This window comes from Cervus canadensis, chromosome 23, assembly GCF_019320065.1.
Source record: "Cervus canadensis isolate Bull #8, Minnesota chromosome 23, ASM1932006v1, whole genome shotgun sequence".
NCBI classification, from domain to species: domain Eukaryota; kingdom Metazoa; phylum Chordata; class Mammalia; order Artiodactyla; family Cervidae; genus Cervus; species Cervus canadensis.
In genome coordinates this window covers 23,689,004-23,711,638 of record NC_057408.1, presented here as the reverse complement: position 1 = coordinate 23,711,638, position 22,635 = coordinate 23,689,004, and the positions used below count along the sequence as shown (strand labels likewise).

At 45.8% G+C, this 22,635-nt stretch overlaps 1 protein-coding gene across 4 annotated transcripts in view; it reads right to left on the bottom strand.

Annotated features, from left to right (window-relative positions):
- The window catches only part of CD226 (CD226 molecule), a 102,052-nt gene that overhangs the window by 77,185 nt on the left and 2,232 nt on the right, over window positions 1-22,635 (bottom strand). For all 4 annotated transcript variants that reach the window (XR_006265001.1, XR_006265002.1, XM_043444410.1 and 1 more), the window contains exons 2-3: window positions 19,741-19,905; window positions 19,077-19,412 (exon numbers count right to left, since the gene is read on the bottom strand). Coding sequence is in view for 2 of the 4 variants with exons in the window: in XM_043444410.1 (XP_043300345.1) it covers window positions 19,077-19,412; window positions 19,741-19,786 (382 nt within the window). In the remaining 2 variants the exon portion in view is untranslated. The remainder of the gene's footprint in view (window positions 1-19,076; window positions 19,413-19,740; window positions 19,906-22,635) is intronic.

Below are 22,635 nucleotides of genomic sequence, written 5' to 3'. Positions count from 1 at the left end.
TCCCGCCAGTTCTACCTTCTAAACATTTGTCACGCATGGCCCCTGCTCTCCACGCCCATCGCCCTGTTCCAGTCCAGTCACACCTGCTCCGCTCTGTTACCACAGTAGCCTCCAGCCCATGCTCCCTGCCGGCTCTCTCCCATGCACACCTCTCTCCATCAGGCCCAGTGCACTCCCCCTCCCCTTCAGTCGCCCCCCATCCCCGCCCAGCACACTGAACCGCGTCGTGTTTGGTCCCTGCCTGCCTCTCCCATGGACCTGTCCTCACCCCCACCTCCCACTTGACCCTCCAGGACCGTGGGCTCCCATCTCTAACACCTCACACGTTCTTTGTTCTCTGGACCTCTGTGCATGCTGCTCCTCCCACAGAGGACATGCCTACTAGGCTCCCTCTTTGGCCAACTCCTACCCCCCTGTCACTATCAGATACCCCTGCCGGCAGCTTGAACAATGGGAAAAACTAGGGTAGTCTTAAAGGCTCTGACAGCTCCCTTTGGCATTTCTCTGCATCAGAGCACCTATCATACTAAGAATTGCTCTGCATCAGAACATCTATCATACTACCATCTAAGACCACCTGTTTTTCTCCCCTATGAACATATAACAGGGATGAGGGCAGGAGCTATTTCTTCTCACTCATCGCATTATCTCAAGTTCCTGATGGGCTGCCTGGCAACTGGTAACTGCCTACTCTGCAATTGTGGAAATAGTCTCTTTTTTTAGACTCAGTAATTCATTTACTCAGCCATTAGTTATTGAGTGCTTATTATATATCAGGTGCTTTACTTAATGAACAGCATCAGTTCTCACATTAGTGCTGAACCTTTATTCTTTGCAGATATAACAGATACTAGTGATGATAGGTAATACTGAGTGAACTTTACACTGTACCGCTGTAATACTGACTGAATCCTATATATTGTATTTATATTATCTGGTTTAACTCTCTCAATAAACCTGTAAAATAGGAGTTATTATGCTCTTTACAGGTATATTTTCATACAGTGCCTTTATAGATATCTTTCCATTGGGATCAAGGTATATGATCTGCTTTTAAAATTTTGTTTCTGAAATTTGAACAAAATCTATACTTTAGTTAATAATATCGTATCACATGTCAATTTGGGTTTTTTTTTTAACAACATAGTATTTCTTTAATATCCTCAGAACTGAATTAGAAGTTTCAAGCCTCATTCAAATTTTATTTTTAAAAATCACTAAGGTAATAGAGTTTCTAGACTTTTAGTGGTAATACTAGATGCCAAAATACATGGAACTGTATCAAAGTTTTGAGTGAATATAAGTTAGAGCTCTAGCACCGTGGACATGCTCTTGACACAGAACAAGAAGATACAACCTTTTAGGGGGCCTGGAAAGGGAACCTGATGTGGCCACCATGGACCCAGCATCTGCTGTGACCACACAGGGCCTTGCAGACGCCTGCCCCTAGGTACACATTATTATCCCCATTCTACAGATGAGTAAAGGAAAGATCAGTAAACAGGAAGACTTTCCCAATGTCACAGCAGTACTAGGAAGAAGGGCAGACGCAGAACCCAGAGTCCTCTGCCAACAGATCTACTTTCCTTCTCACCGTCACAAAGACAAAAAGCCACACAAACCAGAGTGAGAATTTCTCTAAACAGAAAACTGTTAGCAGTGAGACTGCCCGTGAGTTAATCCTGTAACTAAACTCACTATTGTCTATTTAATATATGCAATTTCTACATTTATATTTAACTGTCATAAAATTTATATAACATCCAAGTGACCATTTTCACCACCTTAAGTGTGCATTTCCATAATGTTAGTATATCTGCACCATTATGTAACCAGTCCACAAAACTTTTCATCCTGCAAAACTGAAACTCTGTACCGCACCCACTAAACAAGCCCCCTTCTCCCCGGCCCCCACCCCATTGCTTTCTGTCTCTATGAATTTGACGGCTCTAGGTAACTCATAAAAAGGGATCATGCAGGATTTGCCGTCTTGTGACTAGCTTATTTCACTTAGAATTATATCCTCAAGGTTCATCCATATAATATCATGTGTAAGAACTTCCTTCCTTTTTAAAGGCTAAATAGCATTTACTGCATGTCTTTACCACATTTGCTTACCCATTCATCCTTCCTTGGAGACCTGCGTTGCTTCCATCTTTTGGGTATTATGAATAATGCGTCTAGGAACTTGGTGTACTAAACTCACAATATATTCACAAATAATGTGCTACTAGATATCATAACAAAATATCATCCGTGTGGATGACACTAAACCCTTCTGTGTGGTGAATAACAAACCAGTGAGGTGAATTACCAAAGTATCTTAGCAAGCTGTGAATGATGCATAAAAGTGGTTAGATACATTTTAATAAATGCCCAATGGAAAGAAAACTTTGGGGGTAAAAAAAATCTCCTCTACTTATCCTTTAGAATGAAGTTAATATAAATAATTAAATTATATAGGGAAAAAACTACACCCCAAAGTACTCCAAACTCTATTTTATATAAGAAGAAAGTGAAGTGAAAGTTAGTTGCTCAGTCATGGTGTCTGACTCTTTGTGACCCCATGGACTATAGCCCACCAGGCTCCTCTGTCCATGGCATTTCTCAGGCAAGAATACAGGAGGGGCTTGCCATTTCCTCTTCCAGGGGATCTTCCCGTCCCAAGGATCAAACCCGCGTCTCCTGCATTGGCAGGCTGATTCTTTATCGCTGTGCCACCTGGGAAAATCAAATAACTCTTCTGAATAACTTCCTGAAGTGGGCATTCTGTTTCACATAATTGCCTCTGGGATAAATACTTTTTTCCTGTCCACTTAACACTGTCTTACCAAGTCACCCTTATGTGCTAAGTTCTTTTTCTCCCTACACTCTCATGGTTTGTCCTTCCCTTTCTGTTTTAACGCATTTTCAAAATTCTATATTAAGACTATCTACTTCATGGGGTATTTCAAGATTAAATGAAAGAATCCATGGAAAGCCTTTAACCCTGCCCAGGGCTGCCATGTAATAAACATTCAATAAACTACAGTAACTGATGCAAAAGAATCACCAGCCAAAGTTCTGCATACTCAGGGCTTCACCGTGGTCACATCTCCAACCCAGCTTCTCTCTTGGACTCCGACTCAAAATCCTCCTGCTTACAAGAGAGGGCTTCACTCGGATGTCCAGAATTAAACCACTCAACCCCACCCCAGACCTCCCCTTCACCCCATGCACCCCAGTTCAGGAAATGACAGCATTGTCTGCCTGGGATCTCAGGTAAACACTGGGCACCACTCCAGGATCCCCCTTCTTCTTCACACCCGACATTCATTCCATAGCTCCCTTGCTATTCCTTGCTCATTCCCAGAAACAGGGAGGCTGAACAGATTGCCTGCCTCATCTGGAGGTGATCAACAATGAAGGAGGTTAGGTACCCCTTATCTGCACGTAGAGCACAGATAACTGGAAACAGTCCTGGCAGGTCCAGAATCCAAAATCAGGAGCAACAGATGCTGTCCTTCTGGGAAGATGACGGGCTGTTACTCAGATCAGACCTTCACGTAAACACATTTAGATTATGAGTAAACTTTTTAAAAAATATATAGAGGTGAGAAATAATAGCGCAATATGGACAGAGATACAAGGATGAGATACCTCTTTTGAAAGTCCAGCCTCTTAGATAAGAAGAATGAGAGAAAATAAGATAAAAAGAAAAGAACCAGAGATGGTGACTCCAGTGACAGAGACTGGGAGCAGAACAGATTGGGGGGTGAGTTTACTTTTTAGAAATGTCAGTTCAGTTCAGTTCAGTTGTTCAGTTGTGTCTGACTCTTCGTGACCCCGTGGACTGCAGCACGCCAGACCTCCCTGTCCATCACCAACTCCCGGAGCTTGTTCAAACTCATGTCCGTCATGTCGGTGATGCCATCCAACCATCTCATCCTCTGTCACCCCCTTCTCCTCCTGCCTTCAATCTTTCCCAGCATCAGGGTCTTTTCCAATGAGTCAGTTCTTCACATCAGGTGGCCAAAGTATTGGAACTTCAGCTTCAGCATCAGTCCTTCCAATGAATATTCAGGACTGATTTCCTTTAGAGATGCAGATATTTCTAGTAAAATACCAGGCTCCATTATTAGCACTCAGCCTCCTACTAAAAACTACATAGGTGTGCTACGTGATTTAAAATATCTTAAAAGCATCAAATTTCCGACAACATGGGAGTCACCAGCAGCAATCTAGGAGTGCGTAGCAATCAGGGAGGTCACACCGTGGGAGAAGCACAGTGGCCAGTCTCAGCAGACTTGGGCTCCGACTCTAAGCCTCACACAATGCAAGGGACACGGATGTCACGGCCCAGGGTCTCCCCGCAGGGGAATCGGGAAGACCCCCTGTTGAGAGGCCTGGGGGGTACACCCTTGTGGTGAGGATGAACCAGAAGGAAACCTGGCCTCATCCACACCCCTAGGAGACCACGGAAACAAAGAAGATCCTTGAGTAGCTATAAAGCATGAGTCAGTTTTCGTGTGAATTGTCAGTCGAAATTCCCATCACACTGGTGCTCTACAAAGACTAAAGTAATCCAGGATAACGCCTCTGTGAATGAAGGTCCCCGCATTCAGAGAACAACCGGCAACGCTTTATGAAGAGTGATGAGCAGCATACAGTCAGAAACAGCCAAGTACTTAAGGAAATAAAGCAGTAAGAGGAAGAATCAGCAATGGGGGGGGAAACTCATTAGAAATAGAGCCTTTTGATATGAGAATGTCAGATACAGATTATGAAACCACTGTGTGTCTCTATTCTGGGAGAGATGGGAGGGTGTGTGTTGGGAAAAACAGCTTAGGATAGACAGTGAGAACCAGGAGAGGCAGGTGAACAAAGTCCTAACAAAGCACATAGGCAGGGGCGCAGTGCCCCAGCAATTTCTGAGCCAAAGTGCTGGCAGCTGTAATGTTTTTTTGGTTTTTTTTTTTAAATGTAAGTTTTGACTCTTTGGGAAGGGAAGAAATCAAAATAATGAGCAGCACACTAGAAAGAGACTCTATATCCTATCGGTGTAAAATAGCTAGTGGGAACTGACTATAAACACAGGGAGCCCCACCTGGGACTCTGTGATGACCCAGAGCGGTGGGATGGGGTGCGGAGGGAGAGAGGCCCACGCGGAGGGGACGTATGTATACACACAGCTGACTCACGCTGCTGGACGGCAGAAACTAACACCACGGTAAAGCAACTATCCTCCAGTAAAATAAAAAAATAGATTTTAAAGAACCAAAAAGAAAAGGAGACTCTCTCTTAAATATGCCCCCTGTGCTTCAGCCCCACCTCTGTGGCCTCAGAGTAATTCTTTTTCCTCTCTTGTCTGACCTATTTCTCTAGCCTCTGTGTGACTCTGCCACGGACGGGGTGGCTTAAACCACAGAGATCTATGCTCTCACAAGGCTGGAGGCAGGAAGTTGGGCATCCTCCTCCTGAGGCCACCCTCCTGGGCTTCTCGATGGCTGGCCAGCTCCTGCTGGGGCTTTCACGTGCCCTGGCTTTGCGTGTGTGTGCATCCTAATGTCCGCTTCCTGTAACAGCAGTCATACTGGATTAAGGCCCACTCCAGCGACGTCATCTGAGCTTGGTTCTCTCTTTACAGGCGATTTCCATATACAGCCGCCTTTTGAGGTACTGGGGATCAGGGCCTCAATATATGAATTTGGGGGGAATGCGACTCAGCCCACTGCCGCCTCCGTACTTCCCCCTCACCTCTCACCCCCTGTAGACTCCTGTCTGATTTCTCTACATTGCAAACCGTTCAACTAATCAAAATTCTTAATGGCTCCTCATTGCCTAGAAGAAAATAAATAAAGTAGAACCCCTTAGAATGGAGTACGGTTGTGATACAAGGATGGAACCAGCGTGAACCCTCGCTCCCGCCCCTCAGCAAAGAAGCTGCGCTCTAAGCCCGAAGGAGGCCTTGTACACACAGCTCCAAGTCGAGTATTCTGAAAACTGCCCCCACCATGTCCAAATCAAAACCTGGAACCCCTGCAGAAAACAAAACAAGTTTCTTCTCTGCTGCTTTCCACCCCTCCAGGCTTGCCCCTGGGGGTTACTAGCCATTTAAACTAATTTACAGGCTGGCTTTACTCAGCAGCCTGGAACCCAAGCACACCAGTCTCAATTTGCTTTTGGTACTATTAGTATCAACTGATGCTTTGAACTGTGGTGTTGGAGGAGACTCTTCAGAGTCCCTTGGACTGCAAGGAGATCCAACCAGTCCATCGTTAAGGAGATCAGTCCTGGGTGTTCACTGGAAGGACTGATGCTGAAGCTGAAGCTCCAGGGCTTTGCCCATCCGATGTGAAGAGCTGACTCATTAGAAAAGACCCTGATGCTGGGAAGGGTTGAGGGCAGGAGAAGGGTTTGACAGAGGATGAGATGATTGGATGGCATCACTGACTCAATGGACATGAGTTTGAGCAAGCTCCGGGAGATAGTGAAGGGCAGGGAAGCCTGGCATGCTGCAGTCCATGGGGTCGCAAAGAGTTGGACATGACTGAGCAACTGAGAAACGGCGACTATTAGCATGAGCTCCTCTAGCAGGAGGGCTGTCCTGCAAACAGGACCATCCTCCAGCCTGAGAGGTTTCTAACCTCCCTCTATGAGTAAGCTCAAGCAACACACACACACACACACACACACACACACACACACACACTGCTATCCCCACCACCCTGTCACTAGCAGCACCTCTTCTGCATATTGAATGGCATTACAAATGATCCCTAAGTTGGAGATCAGAGACTGGGACACTTCTGTGTACCCCCAAACCTCATACAGCCCCTGGCACACAGCCAGCATTCCATAACTATACACTGAAGGAAAGCTGGAAGGGGGCGGGAAGCAGGCACCTGAGGAGGGGAAAGCTTTATCTGGTTGTGATTTAGGGAGATAAACAGAGACTCCGTGAAGACTGCACTGGTGGGCCATGCACACTCCCTCCCCTTGCTTCCTAGTCTCCCATCTGGCTTCTCCCTGCCCTGCCTCCAAGTGATCCCACACGCCGCAGTAACGGTCCCAAATAATGGCTGCAATCATGACTGACGTGCCACTTCCATGGTTTGGAAACTTTATTAAACACCGAAGAAGTTCAAAGCCACACCTTCCACCACTGCCCTTCCTCCACACCTGTGATCGAATGTATTTTTCATTTGCCCCAAATGCAAAGAGTGCTTCCCTTTTATGGGATTTTTCCCATGATGCATTTTCCCCTGGAATCACACCTAGATTCCCAGTCGGTGCAGACATCTTTCAAGGTACCCCAAATGGTAAGCTAGCCCCCACATGTTGTTCTCCGCTACTCATCAACTTCCACCGGACATCACGGTTACTTGGTCCATGTGTTTACATAAGGCATAGGACCTACTTCCCCATCTTAGGTTATAAACTTCTCAAAAATAAGGACCTTCCTACTCATACTCTCCTTCTCCTCACAGCAAACTGTAAATGTCTATTCAATATCTTCAGAGAGGACTTACAATGCTTTAAATTACTGTTATCAACATTCATCCAATAAAAGAAGAACATCTCAAAGTGTCATTCGAACAATAAGGTATAATAACTAGCCCTCTCGTTCAGTTGTACTACTTTCACTGAAAACGTAACAGTCAGGACTGTGTTAAGAATAAAAATTCAAACACTGTGTCAGCTTAAAGAAACACAACAGCCTTGATTAGAAATGTTTCTATCTTATTAAATATTCATTCTTTCTGGAAACATTTGTAGGATTTCAGGAAAATGGGAGGAAGAAGTAGCAAGTCCTATGTTAAATAAATATGCTATTTACTTATTAAATGAGCGACTATGTTTCTTAAAAGACAGCAGGGACGTAACTTGAGAATTGTGGTGTCACAAACTAATGGCACACAAAATAACCTCATTTGAGCTTTGCGTCAGAGACAAGTGTGGAATCCCTGGCTGCTTCTCAGATGTAAAATGGTAGGTGCATCCACTTTCAATTGTAGCAACCGATTTGTAGAGAAATAAATGTACTCTCTCCATTAGTGGAATGGATTAGGTAGATGATCTAAAATTTTCTGAAGCCTTGGGGTCTTTCTATGTCAAGAAGGAAACTATCCTATACACAGGCATGCCTCTTCGGTACACTAGTCTGCAAATGTCAGTGTTGGTATTAATAGCATACAGGATTTCATGTAGCCTGGCAAGAAATGGGACAAATGTGGTCTTAAGAGGTAATTTGCGGAAATGAGAATGTTAAGTTCCTTAAGTATTCTGGTAGTTAAACGGTGCACATAAACGCTCACAGAATTCATGCTCAGACACCATCCTCACTGGCCCCACTAAGCCTAGCAGGTATGACACATGTGGCTCTTCACAGAGTTATTAAATGTGAATTCTGCATCTAATATCTTCGTCCTTAGAAAGCTTTCTCTATCAATCTTCTATGGAACACAGGTCTTTCTCTCTAGGCAGATTATGAAGACTTTTTTTTTTTTAATGTAAGTGGGTTAAATAGCTGAAGTCAGGGAAAATTTTCTCACATTGAGATTTATTGGGTAGTGAATAATCTCTCCAGGGAAGTAGCAGAATCCCCATCAGCTACGTTATTTAATTAAAACTATTGTGGAGTAAGGAGAAGAGATGGTGCCTGGGGGAATAATTTCGCATTGATCCCTGAAGGATGGGCTTGATAAACTTAAAATTCTTAACAGTTTCAAAATCTTAACTGTCTCCAGAAATGTGCCCGAAGGAACAGAAGAACCATCCTACTTGCGACCTCCCCTCCCTCTAAAAACTAAATGAAAACAAAAACCAGGAACCAAAGGCAGAGCTTGGAGACCAAGTGATTTTTCTGTCTATGCTAAACCAGCTCCCTCCTCCAGCATCGGCTCAAAGAGACAGTGGGTTGCAGAGTCCCATGTCTCTGGCCCTGACAGCTTGACCTTTCCCGTTGCTTCAGTTATTTAATTTCATTTCTCTGCTTTTAAACATCCGAATTCCAGCATTTTTGTCTAACAAAATGCAAAAGTATCACTTTATACTCAGTCAGTACTGTCAGGATGCCTGTCCTCATGAGGTCTCTTTGAAGGTCCCTGACACCACCTCTAATCCTACCAGAAGCTTCTGAGCAAGGGTGCCGTGGACACACCTTCTCACCCTTTGATGGGAGGAATTTTTTTTTTTTTTAAGAATCTAGAAGCTGAGATGGTGAGGGGAGGGTCTCGGCGTGTGTGGGCTGTGGGGGTTCCGGTGAATCCGGGGGTAGCGGGGAGGGGCTGGCTCTTACTCACACTTGGAGCCACAGTCCCCACCGCGCACTCACACCCACACGCCAGCTGCACCCACTCGGCAGAGGAGGCGTGTTCCAGAGGCTGCGGTTGGCAGCCGCCTGAGCGCTGGGGAGAGAAGGGCTGTGGTCAGGAGCGACAGAGGAGGTGTGAGCTGGCGGAGGAAAACCCGAGAGCTGTGGGTCTGCGCGGCACTAGCGATTTCCAAGGGCCGAGGGCGAGCCAAAGCCACCCCACCCCGGGGGAGGAGAGCAGCTTGTGAAGTCAACAAAAACGCCCGTGGGCAAGGAGCGCGGCCAGTGGCCTCCCTGCTCTGGACGGCCCGGGTGCATCTTCCCACGAGCCTGCAGTGACCCTTCTCTCCCGGGATGCGGACGCCCGGCGGCGTGGGAGGGACTTCGTGACCCCACAGGGCTCGCAGGCAGCACCCCGGAGAGGGGTCTGTGCCCTGGGCTGGATGAACAGAAAAAACCACTCGCACTGAAACCGAGGCAGAGGACGGGATGGCTCTCAACAAGCATGAGTGTGAGCAAACTCCGGGAGACGGTGAAGGGCAGGGAGGCCTGGCGTGCTGCCGTCCATGGGGTCACACAGAGTTGGACAGGACTGAGCGACGGGACAAGAACAAAATTGAACTTCACCAGCCACTCGATTGTTGAGTTTAATTTTGTATACAAATCCAGTATTGCCTTGTTTCAGAGTCTTTTTTTATGTCTCCCTTTTTGATTTTTGATTACAGAGCTCTACCCCGAAGCCCGAGAGCTGAATCTCATGGTGATGTGTACCCTCAAGCATCTCCTCTTGGTTTAGCAACTGGAGAGCCAGTCAACAGAAGCAAGCACAGCCCGCGCCTACTGGCGACTGTTCCACTTCCAGGCTCCCATTAATTTCACCCTTGAGAAGCGCAGTGACCGTGAACTCGCTCTCCACACGTCTTAAGATGCTCTTTATCGTCTGCCTCCTCTATCTGCTATTTTATTTCATTAAGGAGTGCGATTTCTCAGCCTTTAAAATATTTCTGCTTTCCTCAGCTGGCTATTTCTTATTGACACTGCTTAATATCTTTTTCCCTTCCTTAAATGAAAAACTACTGAAATGTAACATGTTAGAGAACCCAGTTTTCTTCTCATATATGTGTACAACACACAGTTGTATAGATGGGGGAAACGTTCATGACTTACTTCTGAGCTTGTAAGAATGGAGCTTAAGAGAGTTTGGTATTTATTAATATCATTTATTGTTATCTATTAGTAATCATCTGTTAAGCCTTTCAATAGTAAATATGAAAGAATTTTTTTCTTGTTTTTCTACCTCACTTGAAAAAAAAAAACAAACCACCAACTTCAAAGCAAGAGCGATGCATCTGATGGGCATAGCTGAAAGAACGCAGGGATGAGACATGCTGGTGTGTCCTGGGGCACCTGTAACGGGAGAGTAGGAAAGATCCCTTCCCGGGGCTTCTTAGGCCCGTCCGGAATTACCACTGACAGACAAAGAAGCCTTTTAGACTAAGTCTCCTCCTCCATCTCTTGTCACTAATATATAAGGTAGTGTCAGTTTCTCTGTTTTCTCCCTTTCTTCTGAATTTGGGATAGATAACACACCAGCTGAAATGAGAGTATGTAAATATCTTGAGATAGATTGTAAAGGATAATTTCCAAATACATCTGGCTTCCTATGCCTCTTGAAGCGTTAAGTCAACAACACGTTGAAATAAACCAAGCCATGAATTGTAAACCAGGATAAACTGCATACTCCCGACCCAGGGATCGAACCCGGGTCTCCCACATTGCAAGCAGATACTTCACTGTCTGAGCCACCAGGAAAGCCCATGCCTAGGTGCTGTCTTACAAAGTTGGTTAAAGCAGAGCCAAAGTTATCTATTTTTTAGATAATATTTGAAGCGATTCTCCTGAATGCTACTCCCCCCATCTCCATATCCAAATATTCAGATTTACCTCCATCAGGGTAAAGTTCAAATTCCCTGTTTCCAGGAAATCTATCCCAAATTTCCAAGTTGAAAGTAAATAGCACTTACTCTTGGCTTTAAATTATAATTTGTGATATACAACTGCTATTTCCCCTAATACTCTGTGTACGGTTTAGAGCTAAGATCATGTCTCTCTGGTTTCCCAAGCACAGACATTATCTTGAATAGAGCAGGCTCTCAGTAAGCCGTGATGAGTGAATTAGTGGATGAGTGACGTCGGTCCCACAGATCAGCACAGCCAGGTCTACCTCCCAGATCTGGGCCACTTGCCCATTTACAGCTTTAAGTAAAATTTAAATCCTGAGATACCCCAACTCTAGAAACTGGCAAGACAAGAGCAAACATTTACATTGATGGGAGTAGCGATAAGACCCATCTAAGGCCAAGCGTGGACGACCTACAGGGAGCCTCACCCCATCCAGGAAAGGACAAATCCAAAAAGGAAACAGTGGGGAACATCCTCACTGTCCGAGGTGAGATGGGAGGAGGTGGGGCTGGAGTGTGGAAGAAAACAGAGTGAGAAACCTACGTGAGACAGCGACACAGAGCACCTCACCTGTGAACAGGTCAGCTTCCACACCAAGAGCCCCCCGTCCTGCCCTCGAGTCTCCCCCACTCCCCCCTCCCCACCTCCATGCCCTCCCCAGTGTTTAACACGAATGCTCCCCACCAGCCTCAGTGTGACCATCCTCTGGTGCAATGGTCTCAGCTTCCTCCCACCCACAAGAACTTCACTGGTTAACCATCATCTTCACATGTGCTGGGTGATCATCCAAATGTCTTCAATCAACTTTCTTTTGGTTTCCTGTTCCAGTCTCAATCCATTAGCTGGTCAAAGGCTACCTTTCAACTCAGTGTATTTGAAAGCATTTGCACTTACTTCCTCTCTTCCAAAACAAGCCAGTCTCCTAAGTTCCCATTTTTTTAAATGAAACCGTCATTTTTCAACCCTTGGATCATAAAAATTTGGACTGTTTCCCTCTTCTGGACCTCCAGGCCAAATCAGAATGAAGATCTCACCCTTAATTTAGATAATTATCTGTGAACTGCTCAAAATCGCAAGTGCATTCTTCTTTTTTTTTTTTATTATTAGAAATTCAATAGATTTGAGAGGAATTTCATAAAACATTTTTAAGACAGATGGGAAACAAAGCTCCTGGATAAGAAAGACACCTGAGTAGGAACTCTGAAGACCCTCGTGTCTCTCCGACTCCATCTCCTTCCAGCCTGAGCTTCGGAACCTGCTTTCCTCAGAGTTTCAACACGTGTGCATCTCCAAGGAACATATTGCTTAGTTCTGCATCTTTCTAAACCATAAAGGAAAGGAATTGCACCCTATGTGTTCTCCAGAAACCCTTGCTTTTTTCCTTCACATGATGTTCCCCAAATCCATCCTGGTCAGGGAGCGCCGTGATCAGTCATTGATTTATAGGAGGTCACAGCAACCTGCTGCCTAAACCTTCTCAGGCATCTCTCCTTCACGTGGACAATCCCCAGAAGGGACAATGGGGTGGAGTGATTAGGTCTTAGGAATCGGGTTCTTTAACTAAAGCAGTATCATTTTCCAAAATAGATGTGATGGCTAATTTAGGGTATTAATCTGGAGAGTGGTTTTGGTTAAGTTGTTGTTCAGTTGCCAAGTCGTGTCCAGCTCGTTGTGACCCCATGGACGGCAGCACCCCAGGCCTTCCTGTCCCTCACCATCTCCCGGACTTTGCCCAAGTTTATGTCCATTGAATCAGTGATGTCATCCAACCATCATCCTCTGTTGCGGCCCTCTTCTGCTTTGCCCCTCAATCTTTCCCGGCATCAGGGTCTTTTCCAATGAGTCGGTTTTGGTTAAGTTCACACATTTAAATCGGTGACTGCTGAGCAAGGAGACTGGTCTCCCTAATGTGTGTGGGCCTCAACCAATCACTTGAAGGTCTGAATACGAGAAAAAGACCGCCCCCCTCCCGCCTTCAGCAGGCTGCTTTCCGATGCCATCTGCCCATCAGCGGGTCCTCCTGGCCCACCCTGCACTATCCAAAATCACATGAGCCAATTCCTCACGATTAATTTTTCTATACACAGACACAATTGACTCTGCTTCTCTGAACAGCCCTGAGTATTACCATCACCATTAATACAACAGATCCACCAACTTGCACTTCTGCCACCGGTGGATAAGCATTCCAACTCATAAAATACTATTAATATTTGTTCACCCACCCTTCAACTCTTCCCCTTCTATAAGGCTGCAATGAGTTTAACCTAGGTGGTGAGGAAAATGGGTTATTATGTGTCTCCCTCTGAAAACATTCAGAGACTTCCCACGGTCTACACGGCAGAGTCAAGTTCAAACTCTGTTAGGCACAGTGACATTGGGCTGCCCAATCCTTCCAGGCTCTTCTCTGACTTTCTACTGCTCCATGGGCTTCAGTTTCTTTTTTAAACATAGAATCTACTGTATAAAACCTTACCTGTGAGCGCAGCGCGAGGGTCCCACCGTCACAGTTCCTTCTATGACCTCGAGGCTGCCTCTCAGGTGGTGAGGGGCCCTGAATGAAGCTCAGGTGAGGCCTGGAGCTCTGCCGTCCAGTCACACCATCCAGTCTCTGTCTGCCTGAGTCAGACTTCCCCACGCCCTTCTCCTGGCCATCAGCACCCCTGCTTTTTTCCCTCCATTTTCTCTCTTTCCCTCCCCCAGGCTATGCTAAAAAATTCCTTGTAAAAATGTATTATGTATTAAATAAGCTAAAGGATATATTGTACAACCCAGGGTTAGTTGCTCAGTCATGTTCAACTCTGCTACCCCATGGACTGTAGCCCGCCAGGCTCCTCTGTCCATGGAATCTTCCAGGCAAGAATACTGGAGCGGGTGGACATTCCCTTCTCTAGAGGGTCTTCCTGACCCAGAGATCAAATTGGGTCTCCTGGATTGCAGGCAGATTCTTTACCATCTGAGTCACCAGGGGAATATTGCCAATATTTTTTAATGACCATAAATGAGGTATAACTTTTAAAAACTGCAAATCACTACATTGTACACTTGTAATTTATATCATATGTGTGTGTGTGTGTTAGTCCCTCAGTTGTGTCCAACTCTGTGCGACCCCATGGACCCAGCAGGCTCCTCTGTCCATGGAATTCTTCAGGCAAAAATACTGGAGTGGGTTGCCATTCCCATCTCCAGGGCATCTTCCCGACTCAGGGGTTGAACCCGGGTCTCCAGGGTTGCAGGCAGATTCTTTACCATCTGAGCCACCATGGAAGCCCAGCTTATATCATACTGTACAGCAATCATTTCTCAGTTTTTAAAAAGATCCTCCCAAGTTCTCCGGGTCCAGCTGGACCTGCTCCTCCCAAGCCTCCTTGTTCACACCCACTCTGCTGGCGTCCAGCTCTCTTTCCTCTCATTCCTGCCTCTTTGAAAATACCACCTGGTCTCACCCTGGTGTTGCAACTCGGCAACCTTGAATTGGCTAATGACCCTTTGGTTTCCTCAGCTGTACTTGGATTTCTCAGGTGGCAGAGTGGTAAAGAACCTACCTCCCCATGCAGGAGATGTGGTTCAATCCCTGGGTCAGGAAGATCCCCTGGAGGAGGAAATGACAACCCACTCCAGTACTCTTACCTGGGAAATCCCATGGACCGAGGAGCCTGGTGGGCTACAGTCCATGGGGCCGGCAAGAGTCAGACGTGACTGAGCGACTGAGCACACACACGTCGGGAACTCCGCCCCCCACCTTGTTTCATGAGCATTAAACCAGAGGATAAGTATCTACCTCATGCACACCTGGCATGAGTCAGAGTTAGCTAACCTGGTCAGAGTTAGCTGGTGGAGTATTTGGGGTACATCACACATTTGGGGGGACATTTCCATCAATGTAACTACATTCACCCTGACTAGTGAGGCCAGAGACACGTGGGTTACACAGTCATTTTCTCCACGACCCCACTTCCTCCACAAACTCTTCCGTGAAACAGTTGCCTTTGAACTGTCCCCTCTCGAGATGCCTCAGTGTATTTTTCCATGAGGCACTGAAATAAGTGTAGCCATTCTTGCCATTAAATGCTCTAAATCAGTTACTGATTAAGAAATGCCTGCTCTGAAGGGAACGCACGTGTTCACGTAATTTTGCACTAACAATATCATTTACCCAGAATGAGATGTTCAACGTGCTCTTCAACTCTGCACTGAAAACTCGAGGAGGAGAAGGACCGCAGGGACCAGCGATGACAGGTGTCCCCTCAGCCCCTGCCTGCTCGCGTGTCCCCTGAGCCGGCACTTCCTGTCCTCTACTTGCAGCTCGATCCAGCAGACACAAAGCCTGAGAACTTGGGCAGAGTACTAGACCTCACTTCCCTTCGGTGTCCTCACCCGCAAATCAAAGTTACGTCTACCTCCAAGTGGAAAGGAGGGGGTGTTAAACGAGACAACCTCGGTAACGTTGACTGAGCTCCTCACACACTGTCAACTTTCCGTAAAGAGAAGAAATCTGTATATTTAGAGCGCACGTGGCTCAATTCTTTCATCTTTTTTGAAGATCTTACAATCTGTTGTACAGATGAAGATCTTTGATTCCGAGTCCAATCTTTCACTGTTAAATAGATCGACTACCCCTCTGTGTTATGCAAGCAGGTGGTGTTTGTAGACCCTGACATGTTGTTACTAAAGCACACATGCGACTTCCTTGGTGGTCCCCTGGTTAAGAGTCCCCCTGCCAAGGCAGGGGACACAGGTTCGATCCCTGGTGAGGGAAGATTCCACGCGCCTCGGAGCAACAACTGAAGCCTGCATGCCTGGCACCAGCGCTCTGCAACAAGAGAGCCACTGTGATGAGAAGCCGCGCACCGCAACTAGAGAGTAGCCCCTGCCCGCGGCAACAAGAGAAAGCCCACGCAAGGCAAATAAGTAAGTCCTAAAAAATAAAGCACGCATGGAAGAGTTTAAGTATATTTAAGATTAATTTTGAAATATAGCTACTATATTTCATAAATTCACTATCATTCTTAGCTTAAAAGGAAAAATGAAACCCTCCAAATCTCAAAAGTGAATGAAATACTCTCACTGGCTGACTAATGCAATCTATCCTTTAAAAATATAAATGATCAAAAACAATGGCAAAATATGTTTAAGGATACCATCATCAGAATTCCGGCAACAAGGACAGTTGGCCTTTCTCTGACTGGTGACTGACTGATAATCTCACCACAGTTTCTGAAAAAGTCCCATACAGCAGAGATCTCCCTTTTCCTCAAAATAACAACAGGGAGAAGTAAATCTGGATGAGCTAAACAGGAAAATATTGCTGAAATCATTCATACATGATGCTAAAAATCCTACCTTGGGGTGGCAACCATAATTTAGTTCTCAATAATTTAGTGCTACCCTGTATCTGTAAACCTTCAGAAGAGGTCAAGCTACATGTTTTTGTTCCGAATGAAAATTGTATGTATTTGGGGCCTATACCACAAAATGATATATAGAATAATTGCTATAGTCAAGCTAATTTACACATCTTCTCCCCACACAGTTACATTTTGCTGTTGTTTTTGAGACGAGCACCCAAAATCTACTCTCTTAGCAAACCTCCAGTGTTCAAGATGACGGTATTAACTATGGTCTTTACACTGGACATTGGGTCTCTAGACTGATTCCATCTACGTGACTTCACCTTTGAACTCTGACCAACATATATCTCCCCAACTTCCCACCTCCCCGCCCTAGTAACCACTGATCTACCTGTTTTCTTCTTTTAAAGAAAAGCCTTTCTCACTCACAGTGGTTATTTTAAGACAATTGAGTATATACATGTCAGTTCTAAAGACAGAAAAATACAAACTTTTATACAAAGCATTTTTTCTTTTTCATATGAGGAAGACAGTGCTAATAAATCTTATTGAATCAAGACCTTGAAAGAAGCAGAAAAGTCTGCACAGATCTCAAATACACCCAAGAACAATAAATTACCTTGCTGCTGCTTCATAACACAGTATTGTCATGTTTTCATTTCACTGGAGGACAGGTGGCTTACAGTGTTGGGTCAGTTTCAGGTGCACCTGTTTTCAGCTGACTGTTCTTTGACAGAGATCAGAATACCTGACTCGGAACCCAAACTACAAAATCTCGCCACCCGAGGCAGGGTGGGGAAGCATGTCGGTTTCTGGCCCAGGTGGTTCAGGCCGTGTGTCCAAGAGCTCACCCGTAAGACCCTTGCCATCCCCTGCTCCACCTGCATGGCTCATTAGAGTGGACGAGGCCCTGAAGACGTGCAAACAGCTTTTAACAGCTTTCACCAGCAAATGAGAGCTTGGGTGACGAATGGGGTCTTTAACGAGTGGGTATTTAAGGAGAGATTTTGCAGATTGACACTCTGTAAGGCTCATTCCTACCCACAGAGTTGTTCTTGAGCTTAGCTACATCTAGAGAGAAAGGTAAAACTAACACATGGAAGTGTGTCTCACCTCCGGGCCATTCGGCTCCTATATACCACTGTAAGCTGTTCCTTTATAACACGGACTCCTTAAAAGGAGAGCACTGTGTCAGGTGGCATAGGATGTGCTCTGCTGGAGGTCTGTTTGGGATATAACTTGAGACAGGAAACACACAGTCCCGAATTTTTCCCTTCCCGAGTCTATCTAAAAATGTCATCGTTAGTCACTTTGCATCAAAAGCACAGGCCTACCCTGGTGGTCCAGTGGTAAAGAATCCCCCTGCCGATGCAGGGGACACAGATTTGAGCCCTGGTCTGGGAAGAACCTGCATGCCACAGGACAACCAGGCCTGTGCATCGCAATGACTGAGCCAGCGCGCCAGGGTCCACGAGCCACAACAAGAGAAACCACCGCAAGGAGGACCCGGCACCCCGCAACAAGAGTACCCCCGGCTTGCCACAGCTAGAGAAAGCCCACGCGGCCATGAAGATCAGCACAGCCAAAAATAACAGAAGAAAAACTTTTTAAATTTTTAAAAAATAAAGTAAAAGCACAAGCAATAATAATACCTACCAATAATAATAATTCCCCAGCTATCGAGGACCGGGTTCTTTACAGATCTGATCCCTAAGCCATTCAACAAAGAGAATGCAGCTATTCTCTTTATTGACTTACTGACTTTATTCTCTTATTGACTCAATTTGCTGCTTAGGAACCTGAGATTCAGGGAGACTGGGCAGCTAATTTAAGGTTATAAAGGAAGTCAAGGCTTTAAAACCGAGTTCTTCCAAATAAAACACCCCATCCATGTGGGTATTGCTCGCAGGACTCACTCCCTCACTAAGCACTGAACCACAGTCACTGGCAGGAAACACTTAAAGAGCTCATTCGATTCTTCCTGAAATGAAGCTTGCAACTTCTAAAGCAACTACTCCAGTGAAACTTGGGTGAAGAGAAAACGGGAGCCAGGGCTTGAACCCTGCTTAGGACTCACTAATAAACCCAGATTTGCTGTCACAGAAAGGACTGAATGCGCAGGGCTGAAGCACTTGGAGTCTCGCAAATGGAAATGGGGCCACCACACAGCGGGTCACTGGCCCCAGAACCCAAACACTGTCCACACCAGCTTCATTGAGGTTCAAGTTCTCATCAAGACAAGGTAAAGCCTGTGCTTTCTCCCATGACATTTGAATTCATGAGATGATAGCTCATGAAGAAAAATGGAATTGATTCACAGTATTATTTCTTTGAAACAACAATATAGAATCTAGAAATGCAACTGGGAAATGACACAAAAATAGGATAAGGCATTTCACAGTTTCTACATGGTCTTCATAGAACCAAATACCGGAGGTGGGTGAAAGGTAAATGAAAACATCACTTACCTGATGGGACCACTCGTATCACCTTCTCCCAGGCTCCGAACGGGAAAGTATGCAGGAAGCAGGAGTAGAAGCCCACGTCCGCCTCAGAGGCATTGTAGAAGGTCAGGGTCATGTCATTAGAGGCCGCGGTGTGATTTGAGAAGTAGACCCTATCAGTGTAGGCCTTTCTTATGATCCCACGGAACATGGGGTTGAAAATGGCCACGGACTCTCTCTCCGTCTTAATCTTGAACCACTCAATCTGGGTTACACTGTCCGCTAAAGGATACACACATTCTAGGCTCATATTCTTAGCAAGCTTAACAGTCGTGTCCCAAGAAATCTCTTCACATGGGGCTGAAAGACACGTCATCACGTGAGTTCAATTAGACTGAAACACCAGAGAGATATCAGAAGCTTATTGTAGACCAGGAAGATAGTATTATAAATATTAATAAATAAATTGGAGTAAAGGCTGGCAGTTTCTACCTTAGCCTAAAAAGGCTTCCACTGCAGATTATTGGCATTCGCAAACTGTAGTTTTTCTGAACATGTGAGAAGTTATCTAGACCAACCCAGAAAGTCATAAATTCTGAACGTGTCACAGTATAAGACTTGAAAAAGAAAAAAAAAAAAAAAGACTTGAAAAAGGAGTAAATTCTTTAAATGAAGACATTATCGTTACCTGTGTACACATAAAGAATTGCCAAGAGGAAGGTGAGGTGATCCATCTCTGGAAGCCGTCTGGGAGGCCGGTCTCTAGAAGGACAATTTATAATGTCACCTGCAGAGCCCTGGCACCAGGCACTGCTTCCTTCCTCTCAGATTCTATCAGCAGCGTCTTCTTTATCTGAAGTGTGAACACAGGAAAAAAGGTCTGAGCTTCAAAGTCAGCCTCGCTCGCGCGCAAGGATGGGTAGATTTGAAATTACTTCTCTCTCTCGGGGAAATGGCTTATTTTCAAGCTTTCATTTTCTACAAAAAAATTCATTCATCAAACAAACGTGGTCTGAGTGCATGCTCGGTGCCCAGCTCTGCTCTAGGTGATGAGGATGGAGCAATAAATCAAAAAAAAAAAAAATTCCTTGCCAGCATCGACCTTAACCTCTAGTGGGAGGAGACAGAAAATAAAATAAGGAAGTACGGGGTGTAGGGAGGTGGTGAGTGTATGAAGGAAGACACAGGGGGGCAGTGGATGGAGAAGAGGGGCTGGTGTTCCCCCTGGAAGCAGGGCCGGGGAGTCTACAGAGAACAGGAGCGGGGAGCAGAGTCTGCCGGGAGCGGGGAGGGGCCTTAACTCCACCCGAGTGAGCGGCCCGCGGTCACGGCCAGCCTGTCACCTCTGCCTCTTTGCTGACCTCAGGCATGTGCTCTGAGGGTAAATTAATGGACTGCGGAAGGCCCTTCAGATACCAGAGTATCATGGCTCCGATCATATGTAAATCCACCGTTGCTGATTTTTTATTAAACTTAACTTTTTATTTGGAAATAACTGTAAAGTCACGGGAATTTGCAGAAAAAGTACAGAGTGTCTGTGTACCCTTCACCCAATTTCTCCTGATGCTTCCGTCTTGCATGATCTGAGTAGGTGCATCATTGATCTCTTCCTTCTCTTGTAAAACAGCAATCATCAGTTTCCTAAGAACTTGCTGGGAACATACTACCATGTCAGCAGGAAAATATACTATTGCCTTTGTAACAAGAGACAATAAAGAAGAATCCACCTGACCCCTGATGAAAGGGTTGAAATAAAAGGTGGGTAAAAAATGGAGAAAATGGGGAGCCGAAACCATTAAAGGCGCCTTTGCCTGATGCTGACTCTGAGCCTACGTGATTCCATCCAAAGTTCTCCTTCACATCAGTATCTAATGTGGGAACTTCAAGTGTGACATCAGAAATGTAATGATAGGGTTTCCCTGGTGGCTCAGGGGTAAAGAGTCTGCCAATGCAGGAGACACAGGTTCAATCCCTGGTCTGGGAAGATCCCACACGTGGCAGGGCAAGTAGGCCCATGCACCACCACCACTGAGCCTAAACTCTGGAGCCAGGGGCCCAGCTACTGAAGCCCGAGCGCCCAGAGCCTGTGATCCGCAACCGGAGGAGGCACCGCGGTGAGCAGCCCGCACACGGCCGAGAGAGGCGCCCCTGCCCGCCACAACCAGAGAGGCGCCCCTGCCCGCCGCAGCTGGGGGAATCCCAAGCACAGCAGTGAAGACCCAGCACAGCCAAACATAAGAAACAAAATTATAAAAAAAATTATAACGATCATCAGAACAAAACTCTAACGTGTCCATATAATACTGCACAGTGCTTCCTTATGTCTACAAAGCACTCTGTTTTCCAAAACCTTTCCCCTCTGTCATCTGTGCCTATAACTGCTCTGTGACATAGTCAGACGAGGCAACTGTCGTCTTTGTTTTGTAAGTAATGTGATGAAACAATTTGACAAAAATTTTACTGAGCCCTATCTCAGGGACCCTGATTAGGTCCTGGAGACACAAGCATGGTCTCTGCCTTCCAGTAATGCATAACACATCACGCCAGACAGATACAAGGAGCAATTTATGATAACAAAACTAAATCATTTCTATTCAAGTCGTTTGAGTTTTACGACATCCCAAAGAGAAACAAATTCATTCTATCAGATTTAGGGAAGATTTCATAGGAAAGCGGCTCCTCTTTTTGGGCTTTCCCAACTGAATGAGACTTTCCAAGTGGAGAACTGGGAAGAGGGGGGAATTCCCTGGTAGTCCAGTGGCTAGCACTGGACGCGTTCACCGATGGGGCCCAGGTTCAATCCCTGGTCGGGGAACTAAGATTCCACAGGCACAGCCAAAGAAAACTGGGAACGATATCATTAAAAAGACAGAGAGAAATGGAAAGAGGAGATAAAGGTGCATAATGTGGGGCATTTTCAGGAAATGATGAGACTACAGTCTAGGGGAGTGGGAAGGGACACAAATGAAGTTGGGTCTGGGTCCAAAGGGTCTTAAATGACATCCAGAGAGGAGGTCAGACTTGGCAGCTATTTCACCACTGCTGTTCCAGCGCCAAGCACGATTCCTGGGACATGTGTCCCATGGCATGAAGGATCCCAGCTCTGGGAGGAAATGTAAAAAAATCACTACAGCTGGAGCCATTGAGGGGAGATGGAGACAGAAAATGACAAAAGATTAGACTGTGCAGAAAGACAGGATGAGGCTGTTTGACCTCGAAGACCTTCTGATACAATTCTAGGATCAAGTGGAAGCTGTTGGAGGCACTTAAGACACCAAAATTACATGGTCTGCTTTAAATTCTTAGAAAGAGAACTGAGCATCACCCATCTTCCTCTCCGCACTCCTAACAAAAACCTGTTCCAGTTTGGGCATTGGCTTCTCCCACACCACTGGGATATCATGACAGATCGGAGCCATTCCACTGAGAACTATGACAGATTTGGGGGCTGGAGGTGGAGAAGCCTAGTGGGGCCTGAGCAGACCCAAGAAGAATCAAGGAAATGATCTACACTTCACATCAGAAAGACCCTCAGGGAACCTCCTCGCCCTGGGAGTGAGGACTGGGGAATGCAGGAGGCTGA